The 16,826-nt window shown below is 42.5% G+C and overlaps 1 protein-coding gene across 3 annotated transcripts in view; it reads right to left on the reverse strand.

The window, feature by feature from the left end:
- Window positions 1-16,826, reverse strand: part of lrmda (leucine rich melanocyte differentiation associated) — a 197,901-nt gene that overhangs the window by 38,989 nt on the left and 142,086 nt on the right. For 2 of the 3 annotated variants that reach the window (XM_056395972.1, XM_056395971.1), the window contains exon 6: window positions 3,303-3,374. The exons of the other annotated variant lie outside the window; for it this stretch is intronic. In XM_056395972.1, coding sequence (XP_056251947.1) covers window positions 3,303-3,374 — 72 coding nt within the window. The remainder of the gene's footprint in view (window positions 1-3,302; window positions 3,375-16,826) is intronic. 3 annotated transcript variants of the gene reach the window in all.

Here is a 16,826-nt window from a genome sequence, read left to right on the forward strand (position 1 = left end):
GAAAATCTTTAAAACAACTTTATCAAAGCAGTGGGTTGTTAAACAACCAGACACGGAACCAGACTCTCAAATTGTATCTTATATCATTAAAACATTGCAGACATTAAATGAAGTATGGAGAGTTTTGTTGAACTGGGCACGCTTTCTCTCAACAAAATCACTCTGCTGTGGATGAGGAAAGTGTGTGAAGAGAAAGCAGCTCAGTTCGGAAGCTCCATTCTTTTCACTGTGTTGTGTGCTCTGCTCGGACCACTGCCTTCAGCCAGCCTATGGGGGGGTGTAGACATGCCCCTCTCTGGGGCCTGTACATACGGCCTGTGCCTCACTTCAAAGAGAGGCCATGAGGGCACTGTACTCCCCCCAACTCAGATCCATTCAGCTCACAGCTGATTCCTCTATGTGTGTGTGAATGTTTGTGTGTGTCTCACTTTGACTCTCTCTAGGCCCCTCTAGCTTTCATTTCAGACCGATTTCTATCCGCTTGTTTTATTTTTTTTTCTTTTCTTGAAGATGGATAAAGGCATGGAAGTAGAACCCATAGCTTGTGTGTGGGTGAGTGCGTCTCTCTTTGATGTCTGATGATGAAGGGCAATACTGTGCAATCTCTAAACATGCTGTCACACAAGCCCTCATCAAGATTCATGGCTAAATGCAAAGCATACTGATATTGCGGTGAAACAGGAGTGCTAAGCAAAAATCACAACAAAGGGATGAATGCTGACCTCCACATACCTTGTGACCAATGAGAAACACCAGTGCAAAAAAAAAGGACAAAAAAGAAACAGAGGGAGGAAGAAGGAGTGCGTGAGAGAGAGGAAGTGCATTTGAAAAGGAGAGTGAATACTGGAGAGAGGAGCTGAGCTCAATGGCTACGGCACAGGGAGGTCTGGCCTTTACAAATCCCTTCTTTTTTGATCTCTTCATCCAGATGAAAGAACAGCGGCAGGCAGGATTATGTGGGACAATTGCGCTTTCTCCCCAAACCCTGACTTGATCGGCTTTTACGCGAGTCCTAATCATTTTCAATTAAGCACATTTTCTGACATCCTGTAATAGCTACAGTGCTGTTCTTAAACTCTCCAGCCACCCCAGCGCTCCCCCGCAGCCCCCTTTTTGCTAAGCCTCTCATTCCCAGACAGCGTGCCTGTAGTGTCTGCTGACAATCTGAATGGGCCTGAACTGCAACTTGTTGTTGAAGTACCAAATAACCCATTTAACAGATGCTTGACAAGGATGTTATTTGGTGCTTTGATTGAATGTGATTTTGTGTCAGTGAAGCATTGAATTAGTCTTGTTTGTTTGTGGAAGCCCCTGGGATCGTCCTCAGTGTTCTCAATGTTATTCTTGTGTTTTTCCCTTTTATTTTGGAGGGGGTTCCTTTTGGTATGATAATCAATATCTAGTCCTATCAGTATAAGGCACACAAGGAAATACCGTACACTAAAGTCCTTTTCACAAATTCACTGGTCTGCAAAATGATTAATCCCGACATTCAGCCTGGTGAGTGCATGCCAACATCTTCAAATACAGCCTCTTAAGACATAAACTGTATTTGTAATGTCACAATGATTTCATCCATGACAGCCTCTGCTCATTCACCAGGTGCTTAATTCCAGTCAAACTTTGGAGCTCTGTGTCTCTTGAGGGACTCGAGGGCTCAAGGACTTGACTGAGACAGACAGCACCATTAGCGGGCTCTGGACCAGCCCCAACCCTGACAACCACTCACAGCTGGCAATGGCAGACAGAGGAATGGGTCTCCTTTTCTTCAGTTTAGCCAGAGAGAAGTGAAACAAATGTCCATCACTCACTCACTCAGCACCCAGCAGGACGGCTGGCTGTTTTTGAGGACGGACAAGTAGGGAATGCGAGACAGAGGAAGAATACCATTCAGGCAGAGGCGATAGGATGATATGAGAAGTTAACAGACTTAAGAAGGTGGTGCATGAATTCAGATGAAAGATAAAATAACAAGCAAACCCAAATAATATATATATTTAATTTTGTCATTTTTCTGGAGTGAACTCACAAATCAGCTTACAATTATTCTGTACTATGTAACTGGGATATAGCTAATGATGTTAGAATGCTACTGGAGAACTTGATAGGTAGAGGACAAAATATTTTCCAAAACAATACATAATTACCGTTGACTACAATGAATTCACTTCTTCCACCTGTGAGCAGCTTCTCAGTGTTGTTTGCCAATGTATTATGGAACAACAGCACACTTACAAATCAAGTGGATTTAGTATATAGCCATTTTTTGAGTATGCTGAATTTGATCTCTCTTTCAGTGCAAATGCATGAACATCCATATTCAAAACCAGGATTTTATTAGTGCATTATTATTATCATCTTTATAATAATAATTATTATTATTGGCACACAGCTTGACACTTAACCATGGTATCCTATGTCAAAACTTACTCATCTCTAATTTAAATTGCCCTGTCAGGACCATCAAAAACATTACTATTATTATCCTTCCTCAAGTTCTGTGTCTCAGACACAGACAGGTTTTACTGTATTAGTGGGGGCTCAGCATTGACCCTGACCCGTTACCCTAAACTTACCCATCACAACTAAATGTATATATATCCCCAACACTAAAGCCAAATCTTAACCCTCAAATAGACATTTAAACTTGTGGGCTCTCAGACACAGACACACAGACAGACAGACAGACACACAGACACATAGACAGACACACAGACACTCTGACACAAATACAGACAGACAGACAGACAGACAGACAGACAGACAGACAGACAGACAGACAGACAGACAGACAGACAGACAGACAGACAGACAGACAGACAGACAGACAGACAGACAGACAGACAGACAGACAGACACACACACACACACACACACACACACACACACACACACACACACACACACACACACACACACACACACACACACACACACACACACACACACGATCTAGCATATTTTTGAGTCATGTCTGTCTGCCAGTGGCTGTCTGTCATTATCAGCTTTGATAATGTCTAACAGTGTCTTCAATAGAGAACCCTACCAGGATGAGTTTGTTTCCCCAGCTCTCTGCAGCTCATTGGCTGGGGCCTCTCTTTCTAATCACCTTTCATTACAGCCTTCTGATCCCCAGCTCTCCTTTGTACACCGCACTTCATCGTCTTTATTTTCCACTCTAATTGCATGTGAAAGATGCCCCCTTTGATTCTGCCTGCATGCCAAAGTGCTATCAGGGAGCGAGTGTCGAAAAGTGTCATGCGTGTCTGTCTACTTGGAGGATGAGGGAGCCGCATATTCACCTGCTGAGGACAAACCCGTTTCTCCCCAAGATATGACGCATCTATCAGCAGCTCAGAGGATATCAGCGCTGTCTGTCAACATAATAGCAAAGGGTAGGGGGTAACAGGATTGGAGAGGGGAGGGGTGAAAAGAAAAAAACATGAAGATAGGTGTTTTGAATTGCGCACTTATAGCAAAGCACTTAGTTGTGTGTGTGTTTTATTTTCAGAGCAACGTGACCATGATGCACCAGCCTTATTATGCACCAGCTTGTTTTTACCCATTCTCCTTTGATTCTTGTTTAAAATCAAAATAGAAAAAAAACATTGACTTTTTTTACGTTTTCCTTCTTTTTTCAAATGCCATTACTTGTTGCTGTTCAGTGGAGGTTGTGTACCCACCATGTTAGGCTTGTTCACTTGTCAGTGTTTAACCTTTTCAATATGATGTCTCTAAGACCTTTGGTGGCCACTGTACGGCTATACAAAGGCTTATTGTCTGCAGGTTTTATACCCTGGTTCCTTTGCAAGAACTCGTTAAATGCATGACCCCCACGAAGCAAGAAAATATCTTGCACATGAGGCACAATTAGATAATTTTGTGGTTCTCCCTTTGAAGAAGTATCACTCTAACAAGGGTCTTATTTTGGTAACAAATTCATGGAAAGGCTCTTGAGTGGCCTGATATCTGTTCATTGTTAAGCTAGTGTTCCAGGATGGGGAGACCAGAGCAAGAGAGACACAGAGAGACCTCACTCTGACAGAATCTAATCAAGAGTTGTCCTAACATATTACAACTGACTTAAGCTCTATCTTTCCTCCCAGTTAAGTCTCACTCACTCAGAATCAAAATAACCAGGGAGACAGAGACAAGGAGAGAAAGCGAGACAGAGAGGGAAGATTAGGAGATGGTGAGGAAAAAAAACCCAAACGTCTGACTGAAATGGAAGACTACTTCCGGCTCCAATTTCGGCATATGCCAGGGCAAGCTGCAGAAAGATAAATGAGCTCTCCAGCACCAGGAGGAAACTGATTCTTTATCTGGCATGGCACTATTTACTGACATTAAAGAATGATAATATCAATCAGCAAGCTGTCAGCAACCCAAGTGGGCTGTGAGGAGAACAAAGGTGCCACTGTTTCTCTTTTGATACATTTACAAGGAGATGTTGATGTACCTGCCATTCAAGTGCAAATAATGTCATCACCACACACCCGGATCAGGGCCTGCTGCTCCACCTTAGTGATGAGTAAAGTTGCCCAGGGCCCTTTCCCAAAGCTAGCGTTCATGGATAGGAAAAATAAACCTGACGGGTTAATGAGCTAGCAATCAACAGAACAAGAAGAGCAGCAGAGCACCAACATGTCTGCACTCCTCGACTCCCTGTGAAATATAGCTGTGGGTAATAGATTTTTTTTCTATCTTTAGTGGTGATGAGCAGGAGAAAACACATGGCAACAGCATCAGGGAAGCGTCTGTGTAATTACTTTTGGCCATCTTTCAAACCTTTCTCTCTCAGGAGAGAGATGTGTGACAACATATGACAAGAAAGCCAACAGGCTTTCCATACAGAATAATGGAATCCATCATCACTGAGGCAGACACACCTGTCTGGCTTTGAGAACAATGCCACACTGCCTATTTATTAGGTGCCAGAAAAGTTTATGTTTGTTCGGTGACAGTGACAGCAACTTGATCCTTTTCATTTTTGGAAGGGGGATCTCAAGCTTTGGGAAAAGGAGGGAGGAGGGGAAAGTCTGACTCACATATTTTCTTCTCTCGGTGGTGCACAGTGAGTTCTCTTTCTTCCTGATAGCTGTCTGCTAAGGAGTCAGAAGACAAATAACAAAGACTGTCATTCTCCAGGAGGCTCTCACTAATTCCCCCCCACCCCCCACCACCACAAAAAAGATACGTATTATATCCTTTTGACACTTCAAGTCCAGCGCCATCTCAATCTTCCAAGATATGGAATTGCGTAGCAAAGCAGGGAGTGATTTAATTATTCATGCTAGTTTGATATCTGTATCCAGCATGAACATAACTGATTAATAATAAGAGCACAGATTTCATGACTGGCAGCCTCTGCCAGAACCATTTCATACAAAATTAGAAAGCTCTGTCAATGAAATGTTGAGGTAACTCTACATTTTTTTCAAAAATTGAATCCTGCTACAAAATGATGCCTGCAGTTTTCCTCACCTCCAAATCTAATCCAACAAATAGTCACCTGATTAAACAAGTGTACATGTTCTCAGATGCAAACATCTGATGGTTGTTTCAAGTTTGTGCATATTGAAGACATAATTTGACATTTTCATCAGGAAATGTTTAGACAATGAGTAGAGATTAATTTAAATATTAACATTTTAAAAAGGACAATGGTGATGACTTTTCACCAACTTTAATTCAAAGTGTCAAAAGACACTTTTAAGATCAAGAAAACTGGATTGAACAGTACAGTGAGCTGTTGGTCTATGGCTGCTCAGTGGGCTATCACTTCAGTCTGACTGTCGGCCAGCAATATTGACGGAACAGCGCTGGCTGTCATCTTAACAGTTAATAATTAGGCTTCCTCCTGCCACAAAACAGAGTGCCACAGTGACAAAAGCCAATGGCAACCAAGGTGGCGGCTTGGCTGCCACATTATAAATAGTCTGACCGGATGATTAATGAGAGGGGCCACCGAGCTAAAGCAGCAATCTCACACACAGACAAAGGCTGCCTGCACAGCTGCCTGCACACAAAAAAATTAAACAAAACACAACAAGACAAGCCCTGTCCCCGGATAGAAACAAGAATTGAGGCAGAGTGGCAGGGAAAGTGGAAACATGCCAAGTAAATAAATTATTGAATTTCGACCGACAGCTTATGAAGACTTTATTTAACCTCTAAGCGCTTTTGGGGGGGATCCTCATTAACATTTTGACACACTGAGTTGAATGGCGGGGTCACGCAGGTTCCAAATGCAGAGGAGGTTTAGGAGAGACGGGAAATTCTGTCAACACGACAGGGAGCCTTAGATAATTCAATAATTTGAGGAACTGGAATTTGCGCCTGTATATGCCAAGCCAAAATCTAATTTGTTTAGAAGAGATATTTAGTTACAAAATAAAGGCTGGCTGAGGAAAGTTTCGATGGCATCACAGAGGCTTCTCTACACAGTCCACAGATCCACATAGAGAGGGGCTGTGTTTTCCGCAACATCCTATAAAAGCCCAAACAGTGCACACATATATATATATATTTGGTGAAATCATACACTGTTCAGAATAAATGCATGTTATATAATAGTAAAAGTTTAGTGTCGTTTGCCTAATGCATATTCAAATGGCTGATAATGTCACTTCCCACAGGGTAAAACCATCTGTTTAAATCATTAAATTTTGTCTGCTTATTTCCGTTGTGCATTTCAGGAAATGTAGAGTTTTGACAGTGAGTCATATTTTCCTCACCGTTTCCATCACCCACCTTTATGACACTCCACAGTAATGTGGGCTGAGCACTTCTACTGTTAATGTCACCCTTTACCATTTTCAAATTATACTCAAAGCAGACATGTCAAACCAATCAAAGGATGACAGCGAATGGCTAACAACAGTGACAGTAGTGACAAATATCTGTTTTTCTCTTGAGGGACAGTTCCACAAACAAACATGGATGCTCTATTCTGCTACCGGTCAACAATTATCTTGAATATTTGGATGTACGGTAGCTCCAAGCAGGTTTTTCCATTTGATGGGCCTTATTCTTCCCCTCCACTTTGCTGTGCTCAGCTGGCAGGGCTCTCAGTCGTCACAACATCTCCTTTTAATGCCCCTGACAGGGGGTTATTTGCTCCCATATATGTTTTCTCTCCAATTACACCATGGCAGGCTGGAGGCTGCCAAGCCACGCTGCTGAGATGCTGATGGTCACCTCTTTGACTAGTCCTTCCTGCCTCCTGCACTATATTTTTCATCTTTTTAGATTCTATTAGAGAGGAGGACTCTCTCATTTGTCTGTCCTTGGTCCAAAGTGTTGTTTAACACCTGACAAGCATCAGCACCACAATGCCAACTACTATTTGGCGAGAAAGGTAATATTGGACATCTCAATTTTTCCTTCAAGCTGTATATCTGGTAAGAATACGATATGAACATTTTAAAATAACAGTATAGAAATATTCTAAAGAAAAAGAATCAGTGTATTCAGTGCGTGTGTAATATCGAAAAAGGTATTTCGTGAACACATAAATGTCCACACAGACAAAGCAGCTGCAGCAGCGTGAGAAGTCATGGGGATTTGAATTACCACACACACTTTCTTAATTATCTCAAAACTTGAATATTTAATGCAAGGCACAATGTTAATCTCCACCAAAACACATTAATTAGAATAATTTGCTTGATTCTTTGTGGCTGTTTACAGCAATCAAGCTGATCAAAGACCAAGTAAAATGATACCAAGGGACTGATATCTCAAATATACAAGATGCAAACCCTCTGAATCAATAGAGCAAAACAGACAGCATTTGTGAGTATAGCTTTAAGCTAAGTGGGATGCCAAATGCAAAAGCTGCCATTGATACCACAATGAAAAATGCATGATTTCAGAGAGAGCACTCTTTTATCTACCAGGCAAGATCAATAGTGGGATGGGGTTATGGAATCAAAGTTGTTTTGCTGGTGCAGTAGTTAACTGACACTCTTAAAAACATCTGAACACAATTTGAGAGAACAAAGCGTGTTAAAAGACAATGGGGGGAGAGTGAGGTGAAGTTCTGTGGGTTGATAAACTTTCTTTTCACATTCAGGAAGGCAATATCAAACACTGAGTGTACAGGGCAACAGAAGTCAGATTCATTTACCACTGACAAGCTCTAAACAGGATCAGTGATGCCTTTCTTTGTTTCTGGGCCTGAACAACAATCAAATAAAAATCACAATAGTTACAACAACAATTTCTAAATCAGCAAGACGCCGCATTTGTTTTATCTTCTGAAACACTGACCCTCTAATCATCCATCTCATCATCCACACAGTTACAGACTATATTAGCACTGACAAAGAAATGCTTCACAATCCAATATAACACAATGATTGCAAGTCCTTGCTTGTGCCCTAATTAAGGTATAAATGGATTTTTTAAAGAATATAAAGCACAAATGGATTCTCAGTATATTACTTCCAAATAAATCTTGCTTGTACTCTACTAAAATAAATCCTCCGGCCCACCCTCACACAACATCTGAACATTGATTTCAACATGATGCTGACAGTGCTAATTATTCTGTAACTCAAGCCTTGCCACTGTCCTGACCTCCGCCCTGTGAGTGGCCAGAGGAAGAGCCAGCAGCTTTCAGCAGAGGCTTGGGCCTGTCTGGCCTGAGAATGTGACAGGAGATAGACAGAGAAGAGAAAGGTGGAGAGAGAGAGAGAGAGAGAGAGAGAGAGAGAAGAGAGAGAGAGAGAGAGAGAGAGAGAGAGGGGGGGGGGGGGGGAAAGAAACTGTTACAGAAGAGAAATAGAAACACAAAAGAGCGAGACAGAGGAGAGAAAAGGAGACACAAAGAGAGAGGGAAACATGAGAGAAAGAGAGGCAATGAAAGTGAGTGAGAATGAATGACAGACAGAGGATTCGTCACAGGCAAAGAGTGAAGGCTCTGGCCACAGAGGGACCTGGTGAGAAAGCTACCAGATAGCAATCTGAGTATTCACTCTGCGCCACAGCTAACAGCTAGCAGCTACCCTGTCACCGCTGCCTAAACAAGCCCAGTGTTTTCATCTCCATATACACAACGCGGCACTCTGTCTTTTCTTCTGATGGAGATAAGATGTATAAATTATGAGCAGCTGACAAAGTCTACTCCAGCGCCCCCGGCGTCTCATCAATCACTAGCCTGTGTGTCAGCAGGTAACTGACGTGGCCCCCGGAGGCACAGCCCCCTCTTTAGGTGTGTGAGTGTTTTTTGTGTGCAAAAAATGTGTGTTTGCTACAGTGCAATTGGGCTTTTGTACATGTCTGAGTTATGCGTCTGTTTGTGTGTGTGTGTGTGTGTGTGTGTGTGCATGTGTGTAATATGCTACGTGAGGTAGGTCGTGTGAACAGCTGATTCAGTCTTAACTCCATGTCGTAAGAGACAAAAAAGAGAAAGAAATACATGCAGCTTGGACACACACATGGAAAACACCTGAGTATGTGTGTCTGTGAACTCAAAGTTTTACTGTTATACCTTGGGCTTATCTGATGTGTTGACATACTAAAGAGCCACCTAAATGCTAGAAAGAAGGAAATGTGTAAGGTACTGAAATAGGCTACAAAAAAACACTCAAACCAGGAGTCAAATTGCTGGGTGGAGTCCTGGATCTGGATGCCTTAGAGGGCCAGTGGTAGACCACCCAGTGTGATTATTGGTATTAACTATTTTCCATGAACCTCGGTTTCCCCTGTCTACAAACAAACACGGTCTGGGCTGTTGGTTGTGAGTTTAGCAACGGCAGATATAAATGCAAGACTCACACTGCATTTTCAGGGCAGTGAATTCCTATTTAATTCACAGATATTATAAATGGGAACACTTGAGTGTTTAACACATCATTGCTAAAGTAAGCAACATAATTACACTGTGTGTCAGCAAAACAGCATAATTACATGCTACAAGTTGTCAGTGTCTGATTTCACATCGTTCCCAGTTACAGGCCAGCCGAGTCTTTTCACCACTCATGTTTACCAGAATTAAGGTCTAATTTCATTGCAATAATTACAATCTGTTGTGTCCAAATAGAGCAGATTATATCAGTATTACACAGTGTTAATGAAAATGATAGCAAATAAAATAGACAAGTATTTGATGGCTTTGGATTTTGTACCACAATTTGCTTTTACTGTGGTTTGTAAATTTTTTGGTTAATACTGAATTTCCGCTCAAGGACAGTTTATGTGTGGAAAAAAAACTTCGAAATAACTGCATTCAATGAAACATTCATTCCTCTTGGAATGAACGGGTATATAACCTCAAACCACATCATTTTTACACAAACACAAAATTACACAATGTTTGTGTACACGGCCCAAAGCAGGTAGCGTTTGCTTGCGCACACCGTTATCGATCCGCTGTCTTGAAGTGAAGTTCAAGAAGGAGAGAGTGAAGCAGAAAATTTTGACTCCCCGTGGGGACAGGAGAAACAGCTCATCTCAGCACCAAAGAGAAGGAGGGCTGTCATGTTCTGTGTGATGAGCTGAAAGACTAGAGACGGCCTGGAGCAGCGGGGTATTTCTTCCCCCCATAAACAAACCTCCAAAAACAAACAGTTCCACCCCACAGAGAAGGAGATGGGACAGTCAGACAAGAGGGAAGGGCAGACAGGTGTCAGGAAAGAATGACATATGTGACAGAGGGCACTGAGAGAGGAGCTGGAGGAGATGAGAGGAGGAGCTGAAGACAAGGGTGTTTTCATGAAAGGAGCATCAGACTTCCTGTCTCCTTCTTTCTGGCCTGCTGGTTTGGTTTGGAGTTTAGGCTACGACTTCATATTTTGATTACTCTGATATCTCATGAATTATGTACCATACACCATTAGCATTAGTTAGAGCCATCACGGTATCAATGATACTATTGTTCCGAGGGGGGTCAAGTCCTGAGACACATTATCTTTGAAAATCCTTCTGGAGCGAGAGAAAGAAGATGTCTGGAATTCAGCTGACAAAAGCACTCAGTCGTCCTGAAATCTGATGAGTCTGACAGGATGTGAGCCCATCTGATCCACTGCTGTCTCAATATTCCCTTACAGTGAGGGGGGGGGATACAACGGAGAGGCTGCTCCTCACCACGCTTTTAGCACAGGTGTGATGAAAGTCGGAGCCGCCGCAGCTCGGCCCACCTCTCGGATTACCCCGAACACGTCTGGTGACGGACGTTGCCAGTTGGCAGGTAAAACGCTGGGAAGTGATGCCCGTTGTGCCCTATCCATCTGCCTGCTGCATGGAAACAGCATATCAGGTGATCCCGGGGGATACCTATTATCATATCATATTAAATGTCTGGGTTATGGGTTACAGTTATACGTCTTAACAAGATAAAAGATAGATCTTACAGAGTGGGACAAAATGGGTTGGTGCTACAAGGTCAATGCTGTCAGTTTGACTGTGGACGTCTCCAGCACCTCTGGGAGCGTTTTTTTTCTCCGTGAGGTAAAAGAGAAAAAGGCAGAAATAATAAAGAGAAACACAGATCCATTGTCTGCCAGAGTAGCTTTGTTTGCCACCCACCACCACAGTACAGTACTTCCTGTATTCACTTAATCAGACTTGATGAAATGACAAAGCTTTGCTCCACACTGCCTGCAGAAGTTATCCTTGAAATAAAATATGTGTTACTAATCATGACTTACAGTACATCTCACAGGATATCTTATTACAGACCTTTACAGCTCACTGGCTCTGATTCAATTTCTTAAGTATGGTACAGTGCATAGAAGTCAGACCTATTCTGGGAAGAGACATTATGAATCTGTCAGCTTGCAGCTGAACGGCAACTGCAAATAGAAACCGAATGAAACCCTCAGAGGTTATGACGCCTTTGATAACCATTGAAGGACACAAATAATTTGACACTGAAAATTCAAAAAAAAAAATGCCAGGTTGGTAATAAAAAAAAAAAAAGATCTTAATAGTCTTTGTTTTAGCATGTAAAGGATTCAGATATTGTACTTTAATCACATTTTCCAGAGGATGGAAGCTCGCACCTTGACTAAGCTGTCATCAAAACAAAACCCAGTGAAGATGATAATTCTTTGGTGCCACTGAAACATTCTGGCATTAAGGATCTAAGGATCACTTCACTGCCCATTTGCACCATGCAGCCCAATGCCAATTCTTCACAGCCCTCTCCAGCATGAATGTCACAAGAATGCCGTCTGAGTGTCACTTGACCCCTCTGCCCCTGCAATGACCTCTAGTGCACCCTGGGCAGCGTTCACTCTCTCACATATTCCCACTGCTAAACAACAATGTCTCCCTCTCCTCCTCTGTCTCAACTTATTTCCCTCTTTAGCGCTGTCCAAATCTCCCATCGCTCTGTTCATCAGCCTGCTTCTCTCATCCTTTTTTTCCTCCTTCTATTCAAAATTTGAGGAGGAAAAAAGAAAAAAAGAGAGAGAAAACCGCCTCTCCAGAAAGAAAGTAGAAAACACATAAGGATGAGTAGCTATTCAGAGTGCAATTGTTGGGAAAAGGGAGCTGCTGTGTTTCTGAAATGCAGAGGGGGAGAGACTGTGGATTTTGGAAAGATGCATGGTGTAAGTATAAGGGGGCACTTCAAACTTATATAAGAACACAACAGCTAAGCATTCTCTAAAACCTTTCAAAAAGCAAAGTGAGAGGCAGCACACCACAAAGAGTGAGACTGAATTCACATGATTGACACTGTTATGCAAACATTTGACCAACTTCACATCCCGGTCTAGATGCAAGAAAGCCTTTCACAAGCTCAGTGCTCTGTAAAACAAATACCCAGTCACTATCAAACATCCCGGAACGATTCATCTCATAACATTAAGTGCCTTCCTTAGGCTATATGTGTGTGGTGCTGACATTATTGAAACTGTATGTTCCCTCTCTGTCACTCAGATGTGAGGCTCCTGACAAGCTAAGCCCTTAATGCACCAGATTTGACTGGTTAATCCGGTGGAAAACCATCTTTTTTGTCTCTCAGGTGGAAAGGTCACACAGCGAGGCCTGGCTCCCTTCAACCTGCAGTATTCTTCCCGTCTTAGCCTCCAACCTAAACATACTCTAGCCCCCATCATTGGCCTCTCTCACCCCTCCTCAGCCGTCTACCCAGCCACATGCATAAGCTACAAAGCTGGAGGTGTCAAGACTACCTGTCTCAACGGCACCCCCCTTGCCTGACCTGCGGATAGCCCTCAGGGACATTAATTATAGAGTAGTCTGACTTGTTGAGAGGAAAGAGAGACAGACAGACAGACACAGAGAGAGAGAGAGAGGGAGAGAGAGAGAGCGAGCGAGTGAGAGACAGAGAGAGAGCAGAAAAAGATAAATGCAGAGATGTTGTTACAGAAGCTGTCACCTCCTAATCATGTCATCCTGCTGTACAGAGGTGATGCTGAGGCTTTACTCGATCAGGTTTCCCATTCATCACCAGAGCTGGTTGGTGGTGGAGGTGGTGGAGGTGTTGGAGGATGAGGGTGGGGGGCGGGGGGTAGTGTAGAATGGTAACTATCAGTTTCCCACAGAGTTCAAATTTTAAACTTGTTATATCCACACCTGACTGTCTCTCTTGCTAAACTAGCATACAAGACATTGTTACATTTTTACAGAAAAGATTACAACACTTCTGCATAAGTGTCTGTTCTGTCCTAATTGTCAAGCTCAGACTTTCTCTGCCATTAAAAATGTTCAGCTAGCTCCTTCAGCAATTTCTTTCAGATGCCAGTATTAAATCATGACGTGTACATGCAGTTGATCCGTCTGTTTAAATGGCACAAAGATAAAATACTGCATTACCAGTGTTTCTGTTCAAGAACCACTTAAAAAGGAACATGCAACATAAAACCGCTGCATCCCTTTCTGAACGTTCAATACTGTGCTGGCACGTAAAACCATGGATCTATGATAATATGACATTTCTGTATGTGTTTTAAAGATATTGTGTGGACAGCGATGTGTACTCCGCAAGCATGGATAGACACCGAACTGCCACCAAGTGATCAGAGCAATCTGTCCAAACAAATGGAAGCCTCTCTCACGCATTACAGTGTTAGATTAGACGACTCTCGGTCATATGATTCCCTACTGTCTCGACAGCTCCTGTTTCTAATGGACCGAGTGGGATTTCACAAAACGCAAAATAGGGAGAGGTCAACGTGTTTGAAGGTTACCCCTGTCGGGGAATCAAAATAAATAACATTCAGGTGCGCTATTCTCTGTCAGGCGAGTGTCTTAATGATGCCAAGTTAACACATACTAAATAACAGTGTCTCCCTACGCAGTGACAGCCTCAGAAATAATTGACCAGCGTGCTCCAAACTGAGACGCAGTAGGCAGAGAATTCAATCCTGCAGCTGACAGAACCCATTGAGCATGTCACTAGATTTTGCATTATACACAAAGCAATGTCAGGTCAGGGATGCGGCCTCCTGCTAGTTATTTGCGATTGCATCTCTGAGGGTAAATTACCTGGCTCTCCATAATATGGTCTAGTTAACTAATTTCTTGACAGCACACTGTCTCATAAGAAAACTCACAGATTTACTGCCTGTCAAAAACATGATGGACTGCCCCCCCCTTCTTTTCTTTTCTCCAAATGCTTGGCAGCCTCTCAACTAAGAGCTCATATTCAATATCCTCTCTCGGTGTGCTGAGGACATCTCTAATTCCAGACAAAGACGTACTGCTGAAAATGAACAAAAAAGAAACATAACCTTATTATGTTTGAAGGCTACCAGCAGTGTGTCATTTCATCCACAAGTTCCCATGCAAAAAAAAAAAGACTGCTAGGGGGGTTGTAAAGCGATGTAACATAGTTCTAAAGCTCTTAGTGAGGAAACAGTGAAATCCATTATGCTACAGACCTCTGCACATTGACACACACACACACACACACACACACACACACACACACACACGCACACACAAGTACAGTATATGGTATCCTGTCATTTTGTTGTTATACACGTGTAAATCATTCACTTTCTGACAGAAAAGAGGCTTTGACAACAAAACCTCACCTTAAAAACAGGGTCACGGAGAAACTGAATCCCACCGCAGACAAAGCATAGTTTTACCTGTGAGAGCACGGCCTGCCACTGATAGCAACAAAGATGACAATAGCTCAGTGATGGTGTGAAGACTGCCTTTAAGCTATACCGCGCAGGGGGAACAATACAGACTCATAGAATACTCCCCCCACACACCACATTGGAGCTCAACAGTGTCTGTTTTAAAGTTCACAAAGCAGCGCCAAGGTCTGCCTACCCTTTCTTTTCTCTCTGTCTCTTTTTGTGCGTGTTCCCATTCAGCTGGACGGTGTGGCCTATCATCGTCTCCACAATGACAGTAGGTGGAAACGCTAGCTTTCATTACACAAAGTATAAATAGTGTAATCTATCAGCCCTGCCAATCAGGATGATTGATTATGGGCTGTCAGGGGGGGAGAGTGACACATTAGAAAAGTTTGGTTAACAATGCCTGTAGCTGGTGCGGGGCTGCTGCCACCCAGCCCAGTGATTAATGTGTTGTCAGCCTGTAATCCCACACCCACGCTTAATGAGGCAAGAATTTATCATCTCTGCAGAGTGGCAGATGTCAGGGAGAAAGGAATCCAAGTGGCTGGAAACAATATACTTTTTCTAGCCTGCGCTTGACATGTCTGACAAGCTCTAAAAACCACAAATAAGGCGTGTGTAAGCACAAACTTCAGTGGAGGGACTTTCAGTTCTGGCTCTGTCCTCTGTTGCATGCTCTGAAAGTCGCTGGTGCTGAAAGAAGACTCCATCTCCAGTAACACTGTACTGAAGAACAGACACAACTGGTATAATGGATTAAAGCTCAAATGATCCAGTGCACCGTGGGAGGGAAAAGAAGTCCAATGCCACCATGTTTGTGCATATTTAAGGAGAAAAACATTTGCGCTTTCACACAAATCAACTAAAACTTTCCATTTGGTCCCTATGATAAATCATAAACAAATGTCACACTTTTGTATAGACTGTCTCCACCTCATCTGGCACAGATTTGAAGTTCTAACACTCATTAACTTTTTCTTTTTTAAATAGCATCAACATCTGCATGTCATAAACAACAACAACTTTACTTGAATTATCTGATAAACATCTGAATGTGAATTAAAGCAAAGCTGCTGAGAGTGGGTGCACATGACAGTCAACTTCAAAGTAAACTATAAATGCGAGTGCTGAAATGGTGATTAATGTGTACTGTCAACATCAACTAAAAGAGACAGGCCAAGCAATAACTGATCTCTTTGAGAGATTTAAAGTTTGGCACCGTTCTGTGGAAACACCCAGTGGGGTAGGAGGTAGAAGAAAAGAGAGATGGATTCTTTTTTTTTTTCTTTTTTTTTTTTTTTAGAGCACAGAAAAACACTAAGCCAGCTGTCTCTCATTAGGATAGCAGCATCTTCCTGTCACCAAAGAGACCAACAGGGAGGATTAGCTCTGATTGGACTGATAGACCAAAGCACTGGGACGCTGCACTATGTAACAGCTAAAAGCATCATTTGATAAGAAGTGTAATTGAAGGGATGCCTTAGTGGCTATAATATTGTTCCTACAGTACACGCAGAGGGATTGTGGAGTTTTGCAACCCCTTAGCATGCAATGAAAGAAGGCTCAGTTTCATAGAGGAACATAATGACTATGAGATACAGGGCTGTGTGTGCAGAATTTACTTTACATATGTCTAAAAAAATGATAAGTGTTCAGTGATACTGGAAGGAGGAAGTGTGTTATTTCCCTGTAGTTTTTTGTGTTTAAATGGAACAGAGCAGCGAAATTACTATAAAAACATGGTCCTTCCCTAAGGCA

This window comes from Seriola aureovittata, chromosome 14, assembly GCF_021018895.1.
Source record: "Seriola aureovittata isolate HTS-2021-v1 ecotype China chromosome 14, ASM2101889v1, whole genome shotgun sequence".
Taxonomy (NCBI): domain Eukaryota; kingdom Metazoa; phylum Chordata; class Actinopteri; order Carangiformes; family Carangidae; genus Seriola; species Seriola aureovittata.